Raw genomic sequence first — 16,353 nt, 5'->3', positions numbered from 1 at the left:
GCTTCGAACGTTCCAGTTACATACCACTAACGAAAGTAAACCACTATTTGTTCAAGTTCAAGAATTAAGGTCTAGCCCAAGAACACCCAGCCCAAACGTCGCGTTCATTGAAGCGCATCGAACAGTTCACCCACTTTCTATTTACTCCGACAAAAGGCACACCTCAGAACACACCGTTAGAATATTGTGCAATTGTTATAAAAGCAGTGTATGGCCAAATACGTATCATCAGTTCGGTAGCTTTAACCACAGGTGCATCTTCAGGTAGTCGAAATGTTTAAACTTTTTGCAATGGTTTGCCTCGTTGCGTTTGTGCATGGTGCACACATAAAGCAGCAGACGAGTTATGAAACGGTGGTGAAGCACGAACCCCAGTACATAAGCCATCAGCTCGAGGAAGTCGATGCGGGTAAGGAGTCGATCGAGGAGTCGCAGGATTATTACGCCTATCCGAAGTATCAGTTCGAGTATGGTGTCAAGGATCCGGTGACGGGTGATCACAAGAGCCAGTGGGAAATGCGGGACGGTGACATCGTGAAGGGTAAGTAGCACGGCAGCATTGTGCCGGTAGTGAGTAGAATCTGATGATGATCTCCCGCCTCCAGGATCGTACACGTTGGATGAACCGGACGGTACGCAGCGCATCGTGGAGTACCGTGCCGACGATCGGAACGGATTCGAAGCGATCGTGAAAAAGATCGGAAAACCAAAGCATCCGGAGGAGATCATAGGCAAGAAGCTGCCGGAGTCAAAGGGAACAGACGCCCACCATGTCGTCGGGCAAAGCTACAGCAAACTGAAGAAGTACAGCTAGTTCAAGACCTAGACCCTTTGACTCGTGATGGAGTCATAATGGAATTTACATAAAAAATAAATCCGTTCCGCGGAACGCTTTCAAAGACTGTGCACGAAGCGTTTCTATTGGGTCGGGAGTTGCTGCGAAGGTATTTTAGCTGGCTGTAGAAGAGGAACCAAGCAGAAGATGGGTATCGGCAGGAACAAAGTCATCATAGTAACGATTAGTAACGCACAGCGTGGGTATTGAACGACAATCGACAATATAATGGTATAATAATGCGACGTACAATAATGGCAAAGGAATGTTCCACTGCGCTTGGCTGGTAAAACCTTTTATCTTCATTTACATCATGACATTGCTTTATGATTTATGTGAATTTACAGCATCAATGTTTATTATAAACATATTCATTAATGTGAATTTTATGATTAAAGCATGAATTATTTAAATCAGTATTGTTCAGCTGAAGTTAAATGTTTTATTTTAGTTTTTAGAAGAACGATCATGCAAACAAAACTTAAATTAGGAGTCACATTTCAATAGCTTAATAGTTCAAAATTACGTTCATATCTACACTTTATCCTATAAAAATGTTTTTCAAATCATCGTCAAATCAACAGCGCTGTAATACAAAATATGTTCGTATAGCAAATAACAATAACAAACCTTCTTTTTTTACAAGCTTGATACGACCTCGTAAGTGCGGGCAATAGGAACCCACAATTATGGTTTAAGTGTATGTACATAAAAAAAACACCCCGCTTAAGATGGTCCTGCCACCAAAACGCGGCTCTGGTAGCCGATGTACAGCGCATAAAGAACAACAACACACCTGCCCACAGCCGGCCACACTAAAACGACCTAAACCCATCACCTTTCGCACAAGGCAAGTCCTTCGAGGTTTTACCACTAAGTGAAACCGTCCACCCCGTTGATTATTCCATTGTACTATGGCGTATGTGCGCGTGTAGTTCGCCGTGTGTCGCTTTACCAGCAGTTCCCCGCTCTTGGGTAATGTTTTGTTCAGAGCGTGCTCATCTTTAAAGAGTGTTCGATTTTATCTCATATTTAGACGTACGTGGCGCAATGAATTAAAAATCACAATAATAGTTAAAATACTCACACAAATACAGGCGTCACACCGAGGGGGGTAGGTTGAGATCCGTCATCTGCCATCACCTGCTAGTACAGCACGATCGTTCTCCCCTACGGCACGCCGGAGGTTAATACCGGTGATCGGTACATTGATGCTCACCACGATGTTGATGCTGCTGATTGCGTTCCATTGCGCTTGGAGTCTCCTCCAACACCCCCAAACTAATCGGCCCATCCATCGAAGATTCTTCGAACGTTCTCTGTCCTACTCGCACCCTTAATGGAGCGAAGATTGCAATTGGACCCTAGCCGGATCCTAATGGCCGTGGCGTGCGGTCGCGATCCTAGGCGCACCGTCACGCCACAATCGAACACACAAACACACAAACATGTACTTCATCGCATTCGATTCGAACAATTTCCTCTCGCGCACTCGGGAGGGTGCGCATCGGAAAACCTAATTTTGTAGTGCTGCTCCAGACGAACGGCAGGCAGAGTTTCATCATCCATCGATCGATCGATCGGTGTTGTCGTCGTCGTCGTCGTTGCAAATCGTCGCTGCGGTTGCGACATCAGCGCATCAGCTGTAGTTCATGGTGCCCAAAACTGCTCGTAAGCTCCTATCAGCTACTGGCGTTAGTGTTGACGTTTGAGAAATAAAAAAAAAACAACAACGAAGAAAGCTCGTCCCAGTAGTCGTAGCCTAGACTATCACGATTCAACACAGAACTGAGGGTGTAAGAAGAGGATCCAAACGTAAGAAAGGGAACATTTTATGCACTGTCGTCAGTTTTATGGTGTAGCTGCAGCTCCGAAGAAAAAAAACACACTCACACACAAAATACTCAATTAGTGCTTTCCCGGTGCTGTTAATGGTGGTGTAGTAATTTGATAGTAGTGTTTGGCCAATTTTGGCATCCTACCTGTTGAGCGATTGCGCAAAGCTCGTGCTTCCTGTCTGCTTTCCTCTCTCTTTCCCTTCTCTCTATCCCTATGATTTGTGCCATTCACGAGATTCGAACACAATTCGTAAGAAGTTCTACCCAGCAACGCAAAAGCAAGGTGAGTGATTGCACTACCATAAGAAACGAACCCGTGTTACTAACCCACCTTCACAAAAGCGGCGTCCATCTGGTGGTAAACGAATGAAGCATAAAGTACGTGATTGATCGCCGTTACTCTTTCCGTGCGACGTGTACCGGCGCTTGGTGAGTGCCAAAGAGGCTTCTTGATTTATGGACCACAATGATTGCAAAACGACAAATTCACCGCAGGATTAAGTTCGTCTCGAATGGCTCCGTAGTGGTGGCACAGTGAAATGGAATCATTCATTTGCAGCTTTGGAGTGAACTTTAGCCACGGTTTACTGTCGTTTGGTGAATAAAACCGAGTGCCACAGTTTGTAAGCTGGTCAGTTTTGATGGATTATTACAAATAAGTATGGAATCGACTCACCGGATGGGAACATTTGGCGCAAACTTCGTTAGGCTAATTGAAATCGAGTGCAAAACCTTTCCTGCAGGCACGATACAGTCCAATCGTTTCGATTTTTCCCATTGACCACACGATTGACTAGGGCGATGAGATGGGAAAATTACTCAATCACGTAATCAATTATCAGGCCAACGTTGTTGTGTGATAAAGACTATCGCTGGAAGATTATAAACTTTTATTAATCATGGCTCGGTGAGCGCTATTTCAACTAGATATAAATGGAAATTTCTATTTTCACCAGTCATTAATCATGTAGATAGCTTTTGCACAAAAGAAAAAAACAAAACAAACGGTACACTATTGTCTCCCGCACGACACGGCAATGTGCGCCGCAATTCGCTTTAAATCGGAGCAAATACAGTCGACTTGCTGTGAACAACCTTCGCACGAAATTCACACGTTTTGGATCGCTTTTGTATGGATGAGCCAGCAGTGCAGCTTACATTTGAACTTTTTTTTTCCTTTTGACGATGTCACCCGAAGGTGGCTCGATATGTGAGACCGTTTACCAGTGGATCATATTCAATTCGCATTCGACGATTTGATGAATGGTAAGCCAACGCTAGTGTGATTCAAACTAGCAATTTGTAAAATTCGTGCACGATTTGATTGGTTCGCTTCCTACGCTTAGATGTCTCCATTTGGTTTGAATGATGAATAGATGTGGTACATTCAAATCAACATCTGACAAATCTGGAGGACCGTTGTAGCACGCACAGCGGGAAACCTTGTAGTGAAGTGTGTTTAAAAGCGATGTTTACAGAAGAGCCTTATGTCGATCATGCTTTGCTAATGTTGAAAGCTACCTCACCGCTAGGAATTTACAGACCAGCAATGTTGCTCATGAACTTGATGGCACGTGGTCAATCGTAAGAACATCGAAAGGCGCTTAACATTACATACTTATGCTAACTGAAGGTTCTTAAATCATTAAGTTAATGGGAATGCTGTTTAAAGCCACCGAATTTAAGATAAGCTTGAAAAGCGTAATCTAGTTCTACGATTACTTAAAACGCGTGATTTAAGATTTAAGCGTGTAATGTTAAATAAACAATTAATTTTTATTAATTTTTATGGCATACAAAATGGATGTGATATTTCATTACTTAATATAAATGTGTAATTTTGTTAAGTCAGATCAAGGGGTTAAAACATATTTGAGCGCTTAAACTCAAACATCTCTGCTCCTATAACCGTTTTGTTAACAAGAACTTCAATGCGTCAACAGCGAGGAGCGGACTTAAATCTTTGCAACACTTTGCAACAATGTATGTGGCCGAAGAAATGAATTATTTATTAGATACAACCATACTAATTTTGCTAACCACACCAAAACAACCTGCCTCAGGGTTTTCAATTAACGCCTAATGATTAACTTCCCTCAAATGATCCTTTTATTCGGTACAATCATTTTCACTTGTGGCACCAAATCGACAACGCCCTACAGTGACTTATCACCAGTAAACGCAGTAAACCTTCACAGATGGGTACTTTATCATAAGCTAGCGAATGCCACATACCCGCACCTGCCGTTGATTGTGCAGCAAGTTGATCGTTGCATAAACTATTTTTACGAGATGTTAAAAAGATTTACGATCTATTTCGGCACGATCCAAACAGCCGTTCATGCTGACAGTGTGAAGAGTTTGTACTCTCTGCTTCATAAGTAATCCTTATCGGCATTCAAGCGTAGTCCCTTACGCTTATGACCTGATCGCATCACGTAGTTTAGCAGTTTAGCGATCGATAAGTGACGGCAGCGCAGAGTGTTCCACGGAAACCGATGGTCTATCGCGATTGAATCAAACTCCTCCGTGCTGGGTGACGGTCGATGTGAATCGGCTTCAATCAAACCGGCCCAGGACACGGTCCAAATCGGTGTGGCGCTCCAATCCAAGCCCAGTGGGCTGATAAATTGTTAATAACCCAGCCATAAAGGAAAATTTATTAGCCGCAAGGTTAGAGATGGCGATGAAGCCCACTGCACGGTGCAGCAACGTGCAGCAAATGGGTTTGCGATTTTATGCATTGCCCCTGCCCGGCTACACTGGCTAAAGAGCCAACGGAACGACCTGTTTCTTTTCCCCCATGGAGACTAACGCTCGTAGTCACGTGTCGCAAGAGATGCAACCGTTGCGATAGCCTTACGGACGGAAGGCCACTAGCATGTGCCCGAAATGGCCGGAAAATAGACACAACCTAAATTTTCTAAATCGTTCGAATCCAGAATTGGTGGTGGGCAGTGTTTTATCACTACACTTCGTTAGGATCTTGTATGGTACAGCAGCAGTTAACACCTGAAAACGAGCAGCCTCTTGGTCACGTTGATCTGTGCAGTTCTCACCCTACCCTTAAATTTAGTACAAATCAATGCTTAACACTTACTGCAATAAGTAGTGAGCAAATCGATTTCTTACACAGGGGACTAGTGGTTCCTTTGGCAAGTTTTGCAAATCGATCGTTGTCCATTCCTTTCGAAGGCATTTAGCTATATGTCACGAGCGTACACTTGCATGTAATGATGGTCGATTTTCTGTCTGCTCGCGATCTGATCAATGTGTTTTCAATCGCAGCTTAATTAGTACCTTAATTTACATGCAAATCAAACCAAACTGAACCCTTCTATGAAGTGGCGTTAATTTGAACAAATAGAATGGTACTCGCTGATGATGGTAAATTGAGTTTGAAATCATTTGGTCGGACGTAAATTAATGATAAAATTATGTTGCAATTGCATTTCAAATATGTTGTTATAACTCGCATCTTTAATGGCCGATACATAACATCCTAATCGAAAACCAAAAGCATCATTTAGTATACAAGCAATACAATAAACTTCATCAATAGGACGATCTATTTCAACCCATATTTAAAAGAGAGAACGATTAGGATAATTTTTCAAGTGATTTTTTTAAGAGAATAATATGAAAATGATTCTTATCTCTTGCCCACACGCACAAAGATGATTGATAATTACTTAACAATTGGATCTCTTGGTTGCGATAGAAAATGGTTTCTGTATCGTACATTAAGCTGACCTTAAGATAATTGTGCTTTAGCTTGAATTATCCAAATTTCAACCCAATCCAATGGTGATAATCCGTGATCTTTCTTGTGACCTTTCCACCGGCTAACCCTGAACCGTAGGATAGAAGCAACAGCGCCATCGTGCAGACGCTCGGGTGGTGAAAAATTAATTATAACGGATTAATTTGCTGCACCGTAACGGCATTGTGATGACCGCAAAAGTTTGGCGCCTTTACAAGGAGACAACTAAACGAAATACACAAAAAAATGCTGCTTCCATCCGAGCGACCTTCACTCATCCAAACGGACGAATGGTGTTGGCGATACGCTTGAGATGGGCTGGACAAACCTATGCGAACCTTCCAAGCCCTCCGGAAAGTAATTAACATTTGAGATCATCGTTCACTTGAGCACAATGGTTGTGGAATGTTTTTTTTTTCTTTTTGCCTTCTTTATCGTCTACTACAAGTAATGCACACTGCAAGATCACATCTTTACGATCAATCCATCAAATTCACTCTGGGGTGTGAAAAGGGTTCAAGAAACTCACTGCTTTCAGTGTAATGGTATGCTGGCAGCACTCACCCATAGGTCAACCAAGCTGATGCTTATCAATAAATTAACGATGCTTATAGTTGCTTTCAGCGAGTCACATCGATGCTCATAATAGGTTACGAAAATGCATGCTTTACGATCAAAGCCTGAAGATATAATGTGGAAAAATGAAAAGGTGATATAAATATAGCATCTTGGATACATTAATACAGCAGTGAGTGTGAGCTGACAAAGGATACATTCAATAATGAAATGTAAAAAATTGGTTAGACCAAGATTCATACTTAAAAATGTTTGCATACAGTGATACTAACATAAAGTTACAATCTTCCTCAACCGAACGGTTGTCCAAAATTGTCAACACATTTTACTTTCGAAACCTCAATCATAAATAATAATATTTATTTAAATCTTATGAAAGATGTGCTGGAAGCTGTGATGCATACTAGTTGCTTGACTATTTTGCTTTTGCTATTCCTTGAATAAATGAAAGATTCAAGAAATGCTTTTCACGATTGAACAAAATTATTTTTGCTTCAAATGATTTTGGCTTATCTTTTTTTCCTAAGGTTTTTTTTATTAGCATCTTTAGAATAATTATTTCAACAAAAATCAACAAAAAAAACATTACGAAAACAATCAAAAGTGATCACATTTGCACACAATACAGCCGATCGATTGCTTCGTTTTGATACAATCTTCCTTCCGTTGTAATGTAAAATTTGTTCCGCTACCTCACACGGCACATTGCAATCACCTACGCAAGGTCATATGTAAGACAAGATCGTATATAAACGTTTTATAAAATCAATTACATTCCCAAACGATAAATATCTAGCAAATATTACGAACTGCTCGGGAACGGCTGGATGGCGTAACGGCAGCACGCAGGGTGTGACATTTATCATTTAGACCTTGAACATTTTAAATACGACAGAAAAAAAATCAGTCAACCAGACAGCGTAAAGCAGCGTGCGAGAAAAAAAAAACAACCCGTGAAATCGGTTCATCATAACCTGATTTGCATAAGAAGAAACAATACACACCAGTCAATCCAGTCGAAGCGGGTCCAACGGTAAGAAAATAAACGCGACACCATATCGCTCTCGATCGCATCGGATCTCTTGCATCGCAGTAGCCACGATGCACGATCTCGTACCGGTTGAAAATTGGTTCATCCCAGACCAGCTGCAAAACCAAACAGACCGAATAGACGGTTCACAACTTGTCGCACCTTTTTTTTTTTTGTTCAACACCTCCAGACAGTTGCTTCATTCCCTACGATGCAGCCAAAGTGCCCGATTGCCCTTGAGCAGCTTATTATTTTGCACATGGCAGTACCGGTCATGCTCAAGCGCTTCAATGCCAAGTTCATGAAACAGCGTCGGAATCGGTACCGCGAATGGTGGCATCACAAACAAACAAAAAAAAAGACACCTAGTACAACGAGCAAAAAAAGCACAATTGGGAAGTGATTCCGGCCCGCCAAACTGCCCGAGGGAATCGCGCAATACCGTTCACCCCTAGATGTGGAAAGGAAGGTGATGAGTTTCTACATATAAGCAGAAGCTAAACCAAGTTGCATTGCTAATGATTCACCATTAAATGCGAGTTAGGAAGGTGGGGATGGCTATGTGGAAAAAAATCAAACAAAAAAATAGCTTCACTCTATAAACGGCTACAAAACGACGAGCGTTCCGTTTCCTCGTGTCACTGATGGACAGGAAACTGATAGAGATGAAATCGACCACGGCCGTGTTAAAGAAGACGTTCATCAACATGTCTAGAACACGTCAAACGTGCTGTTGCCGGTATCTAACGAGCTGCAATACATCCTAATAGGCCACCGTTAGCTACAGCATCGAACGAATGACAAAAAAAACGTAAACATACAAACTCATCACTTGAATGTTCCGTTTCCTGTAAACAAACAATCGCTCGAATTTGCACCTTCCACTTCGCGAAAGGGTAAAACCCTCCGAGAAGTTCAGCAACCTGCACCTGCGGTTCGTCACAGCAATGGCCGGAAGGGCGAATCTAGCAATCAAGAACCACTTTACTCGAGTTCTGTAAGCTTTGTCTAGTCAAACAGATCGTGACGAGCAATAGTTCTATGCAAGATTTAAACGATTTTCTGTGATGATCACGGTTCCCGTTAGAGTGAGTCATGGTACAAGGAAGATAAAGTTTGTTTTGTTCAAGGATTCACACCAATAACGAAGGCCTATTTTCAACATTATTTTGTTATTCGTCAAGTAATATTTACAGCAATTCAATGCAAACTTAAATTGAGGAATTTTGAAAGCCTTGATAACCTAAATTTATTAACACAAAAAAACATATACCTAAGCAAAACAATGTTTAAAAGGTTAAAAACCAATCAAACGCAGGGACAAAAAAAATAAACAATCCAAAGAGTTTAAAGTGTCCACAAACCATAATAACAACATGAAAAAACCAAAACAATAATATTTGTTTAAAACTACCAATTCATTTTCATCAATCAAATTACCCATATCAAAGTGCCGTAAAAGCTTTGAGAAAATAGCTATCAAACGAAAACATCAATTAATTCCTGGTGAATCATTACCAAACCATCTTTAAATTGTGTTGCAAACAAAAATTGAACCAATTATTAGAATTGAATCATACCTTAATTGAAACACTTCTAGTAGAACAATAAAGCAATAACATTTTGATTCAATAATTCATAAGGCGGGGCTTTGCTTCGGTAAATTCCCAAACTTGAATCATATTCCAAAGGCTGAAGCTACTCTAGCGACTTAAACCAAAGATCCGCGAATCGTGGCTTGAATTTGATAGCAGCAAACTAAGCTGCTCAGCGGTCCAAAAATACCCAGACAACTGAACTTTAGCGTTCGATCAATCAAAACAAATTCTGGACGTATTAACACACCAGTGTCGGAAACAGGATAAATACTTCATCCAAATGTCAGACCCATTTTCGGACGACCCACGCACATCAGCAGCAAACAAGAATTTGATCCACGGTAGTGGTTGCTCCCGGCACAAATCGAACACAGGGATACTTCATCACCAATTCCACGTGCCACATATTAAATTCACGAAAAGGTGACAACTAGATGCCTAGCAGCTATACTGCTAAAGGTAGCAAAAACAATTCTTTGCGCAGGAAGGCACACACATCGCGTAACCAAAACAAAACGAACAACGAGATTTTCATCATCGATCCTGCGACGCAAATACCAAGGTCACTACTTAAATTCGGGAGCAAGTGAACGGAACGGCGCAATCGGTGCTAGCGAGATACTGCCGAGAGGTAAATGACACACGGCAATCGTTTGCAAGTCTTTGAACTTTAACGAGCTGCAAGCGACGAACCGGAGGAACACATGGGCGATGTTGTACGAAGGCAAGGAACTGCGCGTGCCTTTATGACAGGAAGGAGAACATTTTTCATCCATCCACGTCGCTTACCATTGTTGAAGTTAAGATACTTGTAGGAGATCGAAACGATAACAAAGAATGATTTTTAAAACTCAATCGCGTATGATTAACGCACGATGATAGTTTCAAGCGTTCTTGTTCTAAATCGGAATGATCAGCAATAAGGCGGTTCTGGAACCGTAACCACAAACGATCGAAACAAAAGAATGAAATTAAACCGTCTATCTTCAAACTTCCATCTAACCAACATTAACATTTCGCATGCAGACATCCATGTTTGGACTTATGTGCTTATTTGAGACGCTAAGAATAAATCTCTCCACCTAATCCCTTCTTATCTTCACCACATTCCAGATGAACCTGTTTCCAACAGTCGCCTGTATCTGGCTCGTGATACACCTTTACGTTCTGCTGACAGCCGGTGAACACTTGGTCGAGTTCGTGTCAAATTACCAACAGAATGCTGAGGTAATGTGGCTGGGAAATAATTGCACCAAAAAAATAGAAGAAAAACATCGCTTCCTTACATCAGGTGTAACATGGCGCGATACGATACGAATTACATATCAAATATTAATTAAGGTACAAGTTTGTCCATTCGCGCCCTCCCATTTGGCGCACCTGATATTGCTTGGGGAATGTGAAGACTGCTTTTTCGCTCCGTCTCGTCTAACATTTAGAGCCGGTGCGCGTTTTACTCCATCTGCTTCAATATCGAGCTGGTACACATTGGTACGGGCAATAAATCAAACCGTGTGCGCCTGCCAAGAAACCAAAAAGGAGAAAAAAATACGACACCCAAGCCCTCCGTCTACTGGCGTCATTGCGCTAAAGCCAAAGCTTACAGTGGTCTGAACTTTTCGTCGAGAATTTACGACGCTTAAATTACTTTCAATTAGCGAAAGTGCACATATCTCCGTACTACCCTTTGCAAGCGCAAAATGCCCCAAAGAAACGTAGAAAAGCAAACGAAGGAGGTTGCAGTAAATCACACAAGATCGCACAGAGCAGGACTTTGACTGTTTGCTGGTAAACTTCGATCTTCGAATGCGGTCAAAACTTGACCGGTGGCAGTCAATTTGCGTGCTTCGGATGTTAGCTACCTTGCCACGGTACTTACACGAGATAATAAGCTCGCTTCCATTGGCCCGTGTTATCTGCAGGGCATTTCGAGATCAGTAATTATGTTTCAATTAGGAAACTGAGTAGCTCATTAATTGGTGCTTTGTGAGAAAATGTTGCATATTATCTGCGGCAGCTAGAACTATTTACTAAACGATCTGTTTAAATGTTTTCAGATTGATTATTCATTTCGGTACTACATCGATCATCCTCCTTCCGGAGTGTCATTTGATCACTGGGAAAATCGGAAGGGTGATCACGTCCACGGTGGTTACGGTGTCCTGGAACCTGGAGGATTCGTACGTACGGTGCACTATGAGGTCGATGGCGATAGTGGCTTTAAAACGGTTATTAAAACAACAGCCCCAGGTAAATTGTCTTCCACAAGTTAACAAATCACAAAAACTATGTTTAACGTCTCTTTTTCATATGCCTGCAGGAAGCTCACAACAGTACAACATACACACGGGAGGAAGAAGGACACCTCCTCCACAGCCGCTGTGGAACACTAAACCGGTCGCCTTCGTGCAGGGAGTTCATAAATCGTAGTCAGTACCTTGGATGAGACGAAAATACGGTTCGATAGTGTTCCAGAAATGGTGCACACGCGATCTATACATTCCTTTTGGAAGTGCCTGCAATTGCATAACAAGAAACAGAACCAACTCCATAGTTTTACCACAAATCAACACTTTAAGCAGGCGAAACAGTTTGACTTTATCCATGTCACATCAGCCAATGTTAGGTGATAAGTTGTGTTTATGTTTTCGTGCTAATAAATTAGCATTTTTACCAATGCTCCAAACGGAAACTGTGAATGAAATCATTATGTGTTGATTATATGCGCGCTGCAGGAAGTTCGTCGAATATCAATTATCACTGAAGACTTTTATCGACCAACGATGATTTACGCTCGTACACTATGATTATGAGAAGAATGGGTAAAGGTCATTTATTTTATGATTTATGATAGAGGTGGTACTATTGTTGGTTATTTTTAAGAGTACCTTGAAGAGTAGTGGTGAAGATATGCTTAATTTTGTACAGGTTTATTTCATAAAGAACAAGAATGAATGTAAGAACAAATGTCAATATTAATTACGTATGATTCGTCTAAGAAGTTCAGTTAGTAAAGCTTTTTATCGAAGAAGATGTTTAGTAAAATAGATCATAGCTTTGAAAATGAATATGAAGCGAATGAAAAAGTTAATGCAACTTTTATTCTTCTAATTTCAATTCGGGCTAATTCATCGACGACACTCTAATAAATATACCTCTGTCGTTTAATTCATTTTTTGTATAAATAGTCTTTCTGTAATGAGATTTCATTAAAACTTCAGCTTAATTTAACGATCGATTAAATGTGTTTATGAAGGTCCCAGATGATTTTGCAAACGAAACGCATTGTTAAGAGGACAGCAAACAGCAAACTATAAATACATCCCCATTCGATTAGATCGGATCAAGTTTTTGCACTATTCATCATAAGCCTCAATTCACCATGATCTAACGATCAATAGACATTAAGTTCAAGGACAAAACGGTTACCGAAACTGGCCCGAGTTCAATCAACTGCTTACGTATGATAGATCGATTGATCGATAGTACGAAGTGAGGCGAAGCAACATTAAACCCTCCCCAAACTACACCAACGTTGAAATGGGGTTGAACGAAAGTGAACGATTGCTAGCAACACGTACGGACCTCCATCAACAAAAGCTTCGTAGTGATCAAAGCTCTTGATGGTATAAAGCTCGAAAAGCTTCGATGTTTGGTTTAGTACATTTTATATCAGTTCATGCTTGCTGTAACACAGCTTGAATAAGCTTAAAATGGTTAGTACAAACTGTCGTTTGAAATTAAGGGAACAATCTACAGATTATAAGTCTTTCTATTTTCTAGCTTACTATTTAATTTTATTATGCACTTTAGCTGTTTGATGCCTAACGATTTCAATAAACCTTAAAACCATGGTAAAAGTGCCTTAAGCAAATGGGGTTTTTTATTTTGTTTTTGTTTTTTTCCAAAACTAAAGAATATTGATTAAATTGAAACTGGTCTATGCAAAATAGAACTTTACTATGATATTGGTGTAGAATATGAATAGGAAATTATCAAACTTCAATACGTTTGTGGTTTCACAAAAGTAAAATTAATTAACATATTCTTAAATCTGATCAAACTTTCAATTATCCACTGATATCTTTGAAATACGTGTGGAGCATGGAATGTGGAGCAAAAAGACGCTGGTGTTAAGCCTTTGCCGAATTATAATTCCATGAAAGTGACTTCAACATTGTACATTAATTTAGACAAATGACAAGACCAGGAGTTTGTCTGGTGAAAATATAACAGCGGTGTCGCATAATCCGTTATTTCAACCCAATTCGTAGCCAATTCAACTGGGAAGCAGCGTTACACAATCAACCCGTCCATTCGGTACACCATCCCGGGGTCCGGTTTTATTGTTGTTCATCTTCGGGAAAACAATCATCGCATGAGCGCCCGACCAGGGTCTGATATAAGAAAAGTGCTCGTACAGCTCAAGAGCGCAACCTCCCTCAACAAGGGAAAAACTCTCACTCTCATTAATCACAAACAAATAAACGTTGAGCTGGCGCCAATCGTTGGTACAGCCTCTTGTCGTTCAATAAGCGCTTGCAGCACCAGCACCATGTGGTGAATTCCGAACGATGGATAGTGCATAGCCACACAAACACACACCGTACGTATGTCAGGCGAAACATAATAAAGGAAGAGTGGAATACCACCAGAAAAAAAGAAACACGAGTGGAGCAAAAGAAAACTAATAGCTCCAACCACCACCCGCAATGCTTCACAGCAGCAGCAGCAACAGCAACCAAACCATCGAATTCAAGTTCAACATAATTTTCTTCACTTTCAGCTTCATTCGCGCACGCTTATTGCATCAATCGTGAAGGCTCTAGCTATTTTTTTTATTACACCCTGCTCTTTAGTGGAGTAGGCTTCAACGCTCAGAAGTAGGTCACTCGTTCTGCGCCGACTTCGTACCGGCCGAAACGCGAAGATCACTGGCTCAACGGTAGCACACCGCATCAGGCACGCGTCAGACGCGCGATTGTTTCCGCGAATTAAATTAACTTGACTTATTGACTGCGCAGTGACGATGCGGTTTGATCAAAATATGCGAAGCTTGCAGACATTTGGATGGGAATTTTTGGACATTCCATTTTGATTAGTGGTTTTCTTATCAAAAATTGAGGAAAATTATCATCTAGGATTGTGAACGGTTAAAATTAAACTAAACCTAAAAACACTAAAAGCGCACCTGCAGAGTTCTATTAATACACCGCTGTAATTAAACTTAACATATTGTTACGAAAATTCAAATGCGTCTTTAAACTTATTTATTATACTTGTATACTATGATAATCATACAATTATTTTAGACAAGCGGCCTACCTAGACTTGCATAAATGAGATTTTTCAACGATCCTGGAGTCAGAGCCACTATCACTCACACCACCGGGACTCCCCCTACGTAATACAATATTGTTGTTAAAATATAATAATCGATCTAAATTTATCTTCAGCTTTTAGCCCCTATTTTATTTAAATGGAATTTTATTTACGTCGAGCCCCAATGTTTTTTTTTATTTTTATTGTATCTAAATTTACTACGTGATCGCAAAAATTTATTTATTACATCTTTTAAAACATTAAAATACTTTTTTGGTGCTTTACAGATAAAATTTGGCAAGAGTGGATTATTGCCACTGCAAATAAGAACTACAGCATTTTCCAATGTTTTAAAGAATTTAATAATGTTTGTAGTTTGGTTGTCAATTGCAACACATTGATTGTCTTAGCGTATGAAATATTAGTAAATTTTTAAGTCTAAAATTCAATCCGAAGAAAAACTTTTTCAAATTTTTTTGCTCTACTTTTACTTGTGCCTTTTAATAATAAAAATCAATAAAAATCAAATTTATTTTTAATAAATAAAAATCAACGACACAACATGCTGAATGCATCCTATTTTTGCCAAAACTACTATTTCTCACGCGCGTTTTGTTTCATCAGATGCCAAAAAAAATAATAAGCGTGTCATCTCGTCATACGCAACACCACACGCACAACGCTGCGCCTTGCATCGTTTTGATCGGATCGAATCCAACTCACCATTTCGATTTCCCTACGCAATGCGTTACCTCTTTAGCAGATCAACCAAAAAAAATCAATTTGAAGAAATTTTTAATTGCACACTCGTGAAAATTAAACTCCATCATTATCATTCACCCAGCCCTAGTAAACAGTTATTAAAGTGTCATCTGTTTGTGGAAAACCAACCGAAACTCATGCACCCCGACTGAGGCTGCCAACGGTCCGGCCAGCACGACGATCAGCATTCATAACGAAATAAAGCGATCAATCAGCCCACAACCGATGCAGCAATTAAGGCCTGCTTTTTTACGATTGATCCATAACACGGAACAACCCTTGCTTGCCCAATGCATGCGGGTTTCGGTAGGCGCTCTCTTACTCGCTGAAGCAATAGTAAGCCACCGCTTTGCGCTGGGCATCACGAAACCGTTTCCCGTGTGTCACACGTACGCCAACGTATGCTTATTCGTGTCTACCCTTCTCCGTTCACTGTGCGAAGCCCCTCTCGACGGTACGATGGCAAAACATAAAATGATGAATAAAAAAACTAAAAACACACAATTCACAATTCTGGCATCGAAAAAAGATTGCCACTGGCCTAGTGGCCCCCAAACGGGAGCATAAAACATCGTAGAAAACTGTTTTTCTCCCTTCAATCAAACCCACTGTAGCTGAAGGGAGTGCAG

The 16,353-nt window shown here is 40.6% G+C and overlaps 2 protein-coding genes across 3 annotated transcripts; both read left to right on the top strand.

Annotated features, from left to right (window-relative positions):
* On the top strand, positions 1–978 carry LOC125768933 (adult-specific cuticular protein ACP-20-like). Its single transcript, XM_049437275.1, has 2 exons — positions 1–541; positions 606–978. Exons 1-2 carry the CDS (start codon positions 274–276, stop codon positions 812–814), a joined length of 477 nt encoding a protein of 158 aa, XP_049293232.1. The 5' UTR covers positions 1–273; the 3' UTR covers positions 815–978.
* Positions 979–1,729: 751 nt separating this feature from the next.
* Positions 1,730–13,581, top strand: LOC125768932 (cuticle protein 8). 2 transcript variants are annotated; one of them, XM_049437274.1, is made up of 4 exons: positions 1,730–2,650; positions 10,754–10,867; positions 11,698–11,890; positions 11,961–13,581. In XM_049437274.1, the coding sequence occupies exons 2-4, from the start codon at positions 10,754–10,756 to the stop codon at positions 12,068–12,070; spliced, it is 417 nt and encodes a 138-aa protein (XP_049293231.1). In that variant the 5' UTR covers positions 1,730–2,650; the 3' UTR covers positions 12,071–13,581. The 2 variants fall into 2 exon arrangements, with proteins under 2 accessions (XP_049293231.1, XP_049293230.1); XM_049437273.1 differs by having other exon boundaries at positions 1,730–2,956.
* The last annotated feature ends 2,772 nt before the right edge of the window (positions 13,582–16,353 follow it).

The sequence above is a fragment of the Anopheles funestus genome, chromosome 3RL (assembly GCF_943734845.2).
Source record: "Anopheles funestus chromosome 3RL, idAnoFuneDA-416_04, whole genome shotgun sequence".
Classification (NCBI taxonomy): Eukaryota; Metazoa; Arthropoda; class Insecta; order Diptera; family Culicidae; genus Anopheles; species Anopheles funestus.
The sequence above is the reverse complement of the archived record's forward strand: the minus strand, read 5'-3'. Positions and strand labels throughout refer to the sequence as shown.

Bases quoted from the DNA above. Each gene is read 5' to 3' on its own strand.
- LOC125768932 (XM_049437273.1), top strand. From the start codon at position 2,888: ATGATTTGTGCCATTCACGAGATTCGAACACAATTCGTAAGAAGTTCT. The intron at 2,957-10,753 runs GTGAGTGATTGC...ACCACATTCCAG, and splicing joins CCCAGCAACGCAAAAGCAAG to ATGAACCTGTTTCCAACAGT. The intron at 11,891-11,960 runs GTAAATTGTCTT...ATATGCCTGCAG, and splicing joins TATTAAAACAACAGCCCCAG to GAAGCTCACAACAGTACAAC.
- LOC125768933 (XM_049437275.1), top strand. From the start codon at position 274: ATGTTTAAACTTTTTGCAATGGTTTGCCTCGTTGCGTTTGTGCATGGT. The intron at 542-605 runs GTAAGTAGCACG...TCCCGCCTCCAG, and splicing joins GGACGGTGACATCGTGAAGG to GATCGTACACGTTGGATGAA.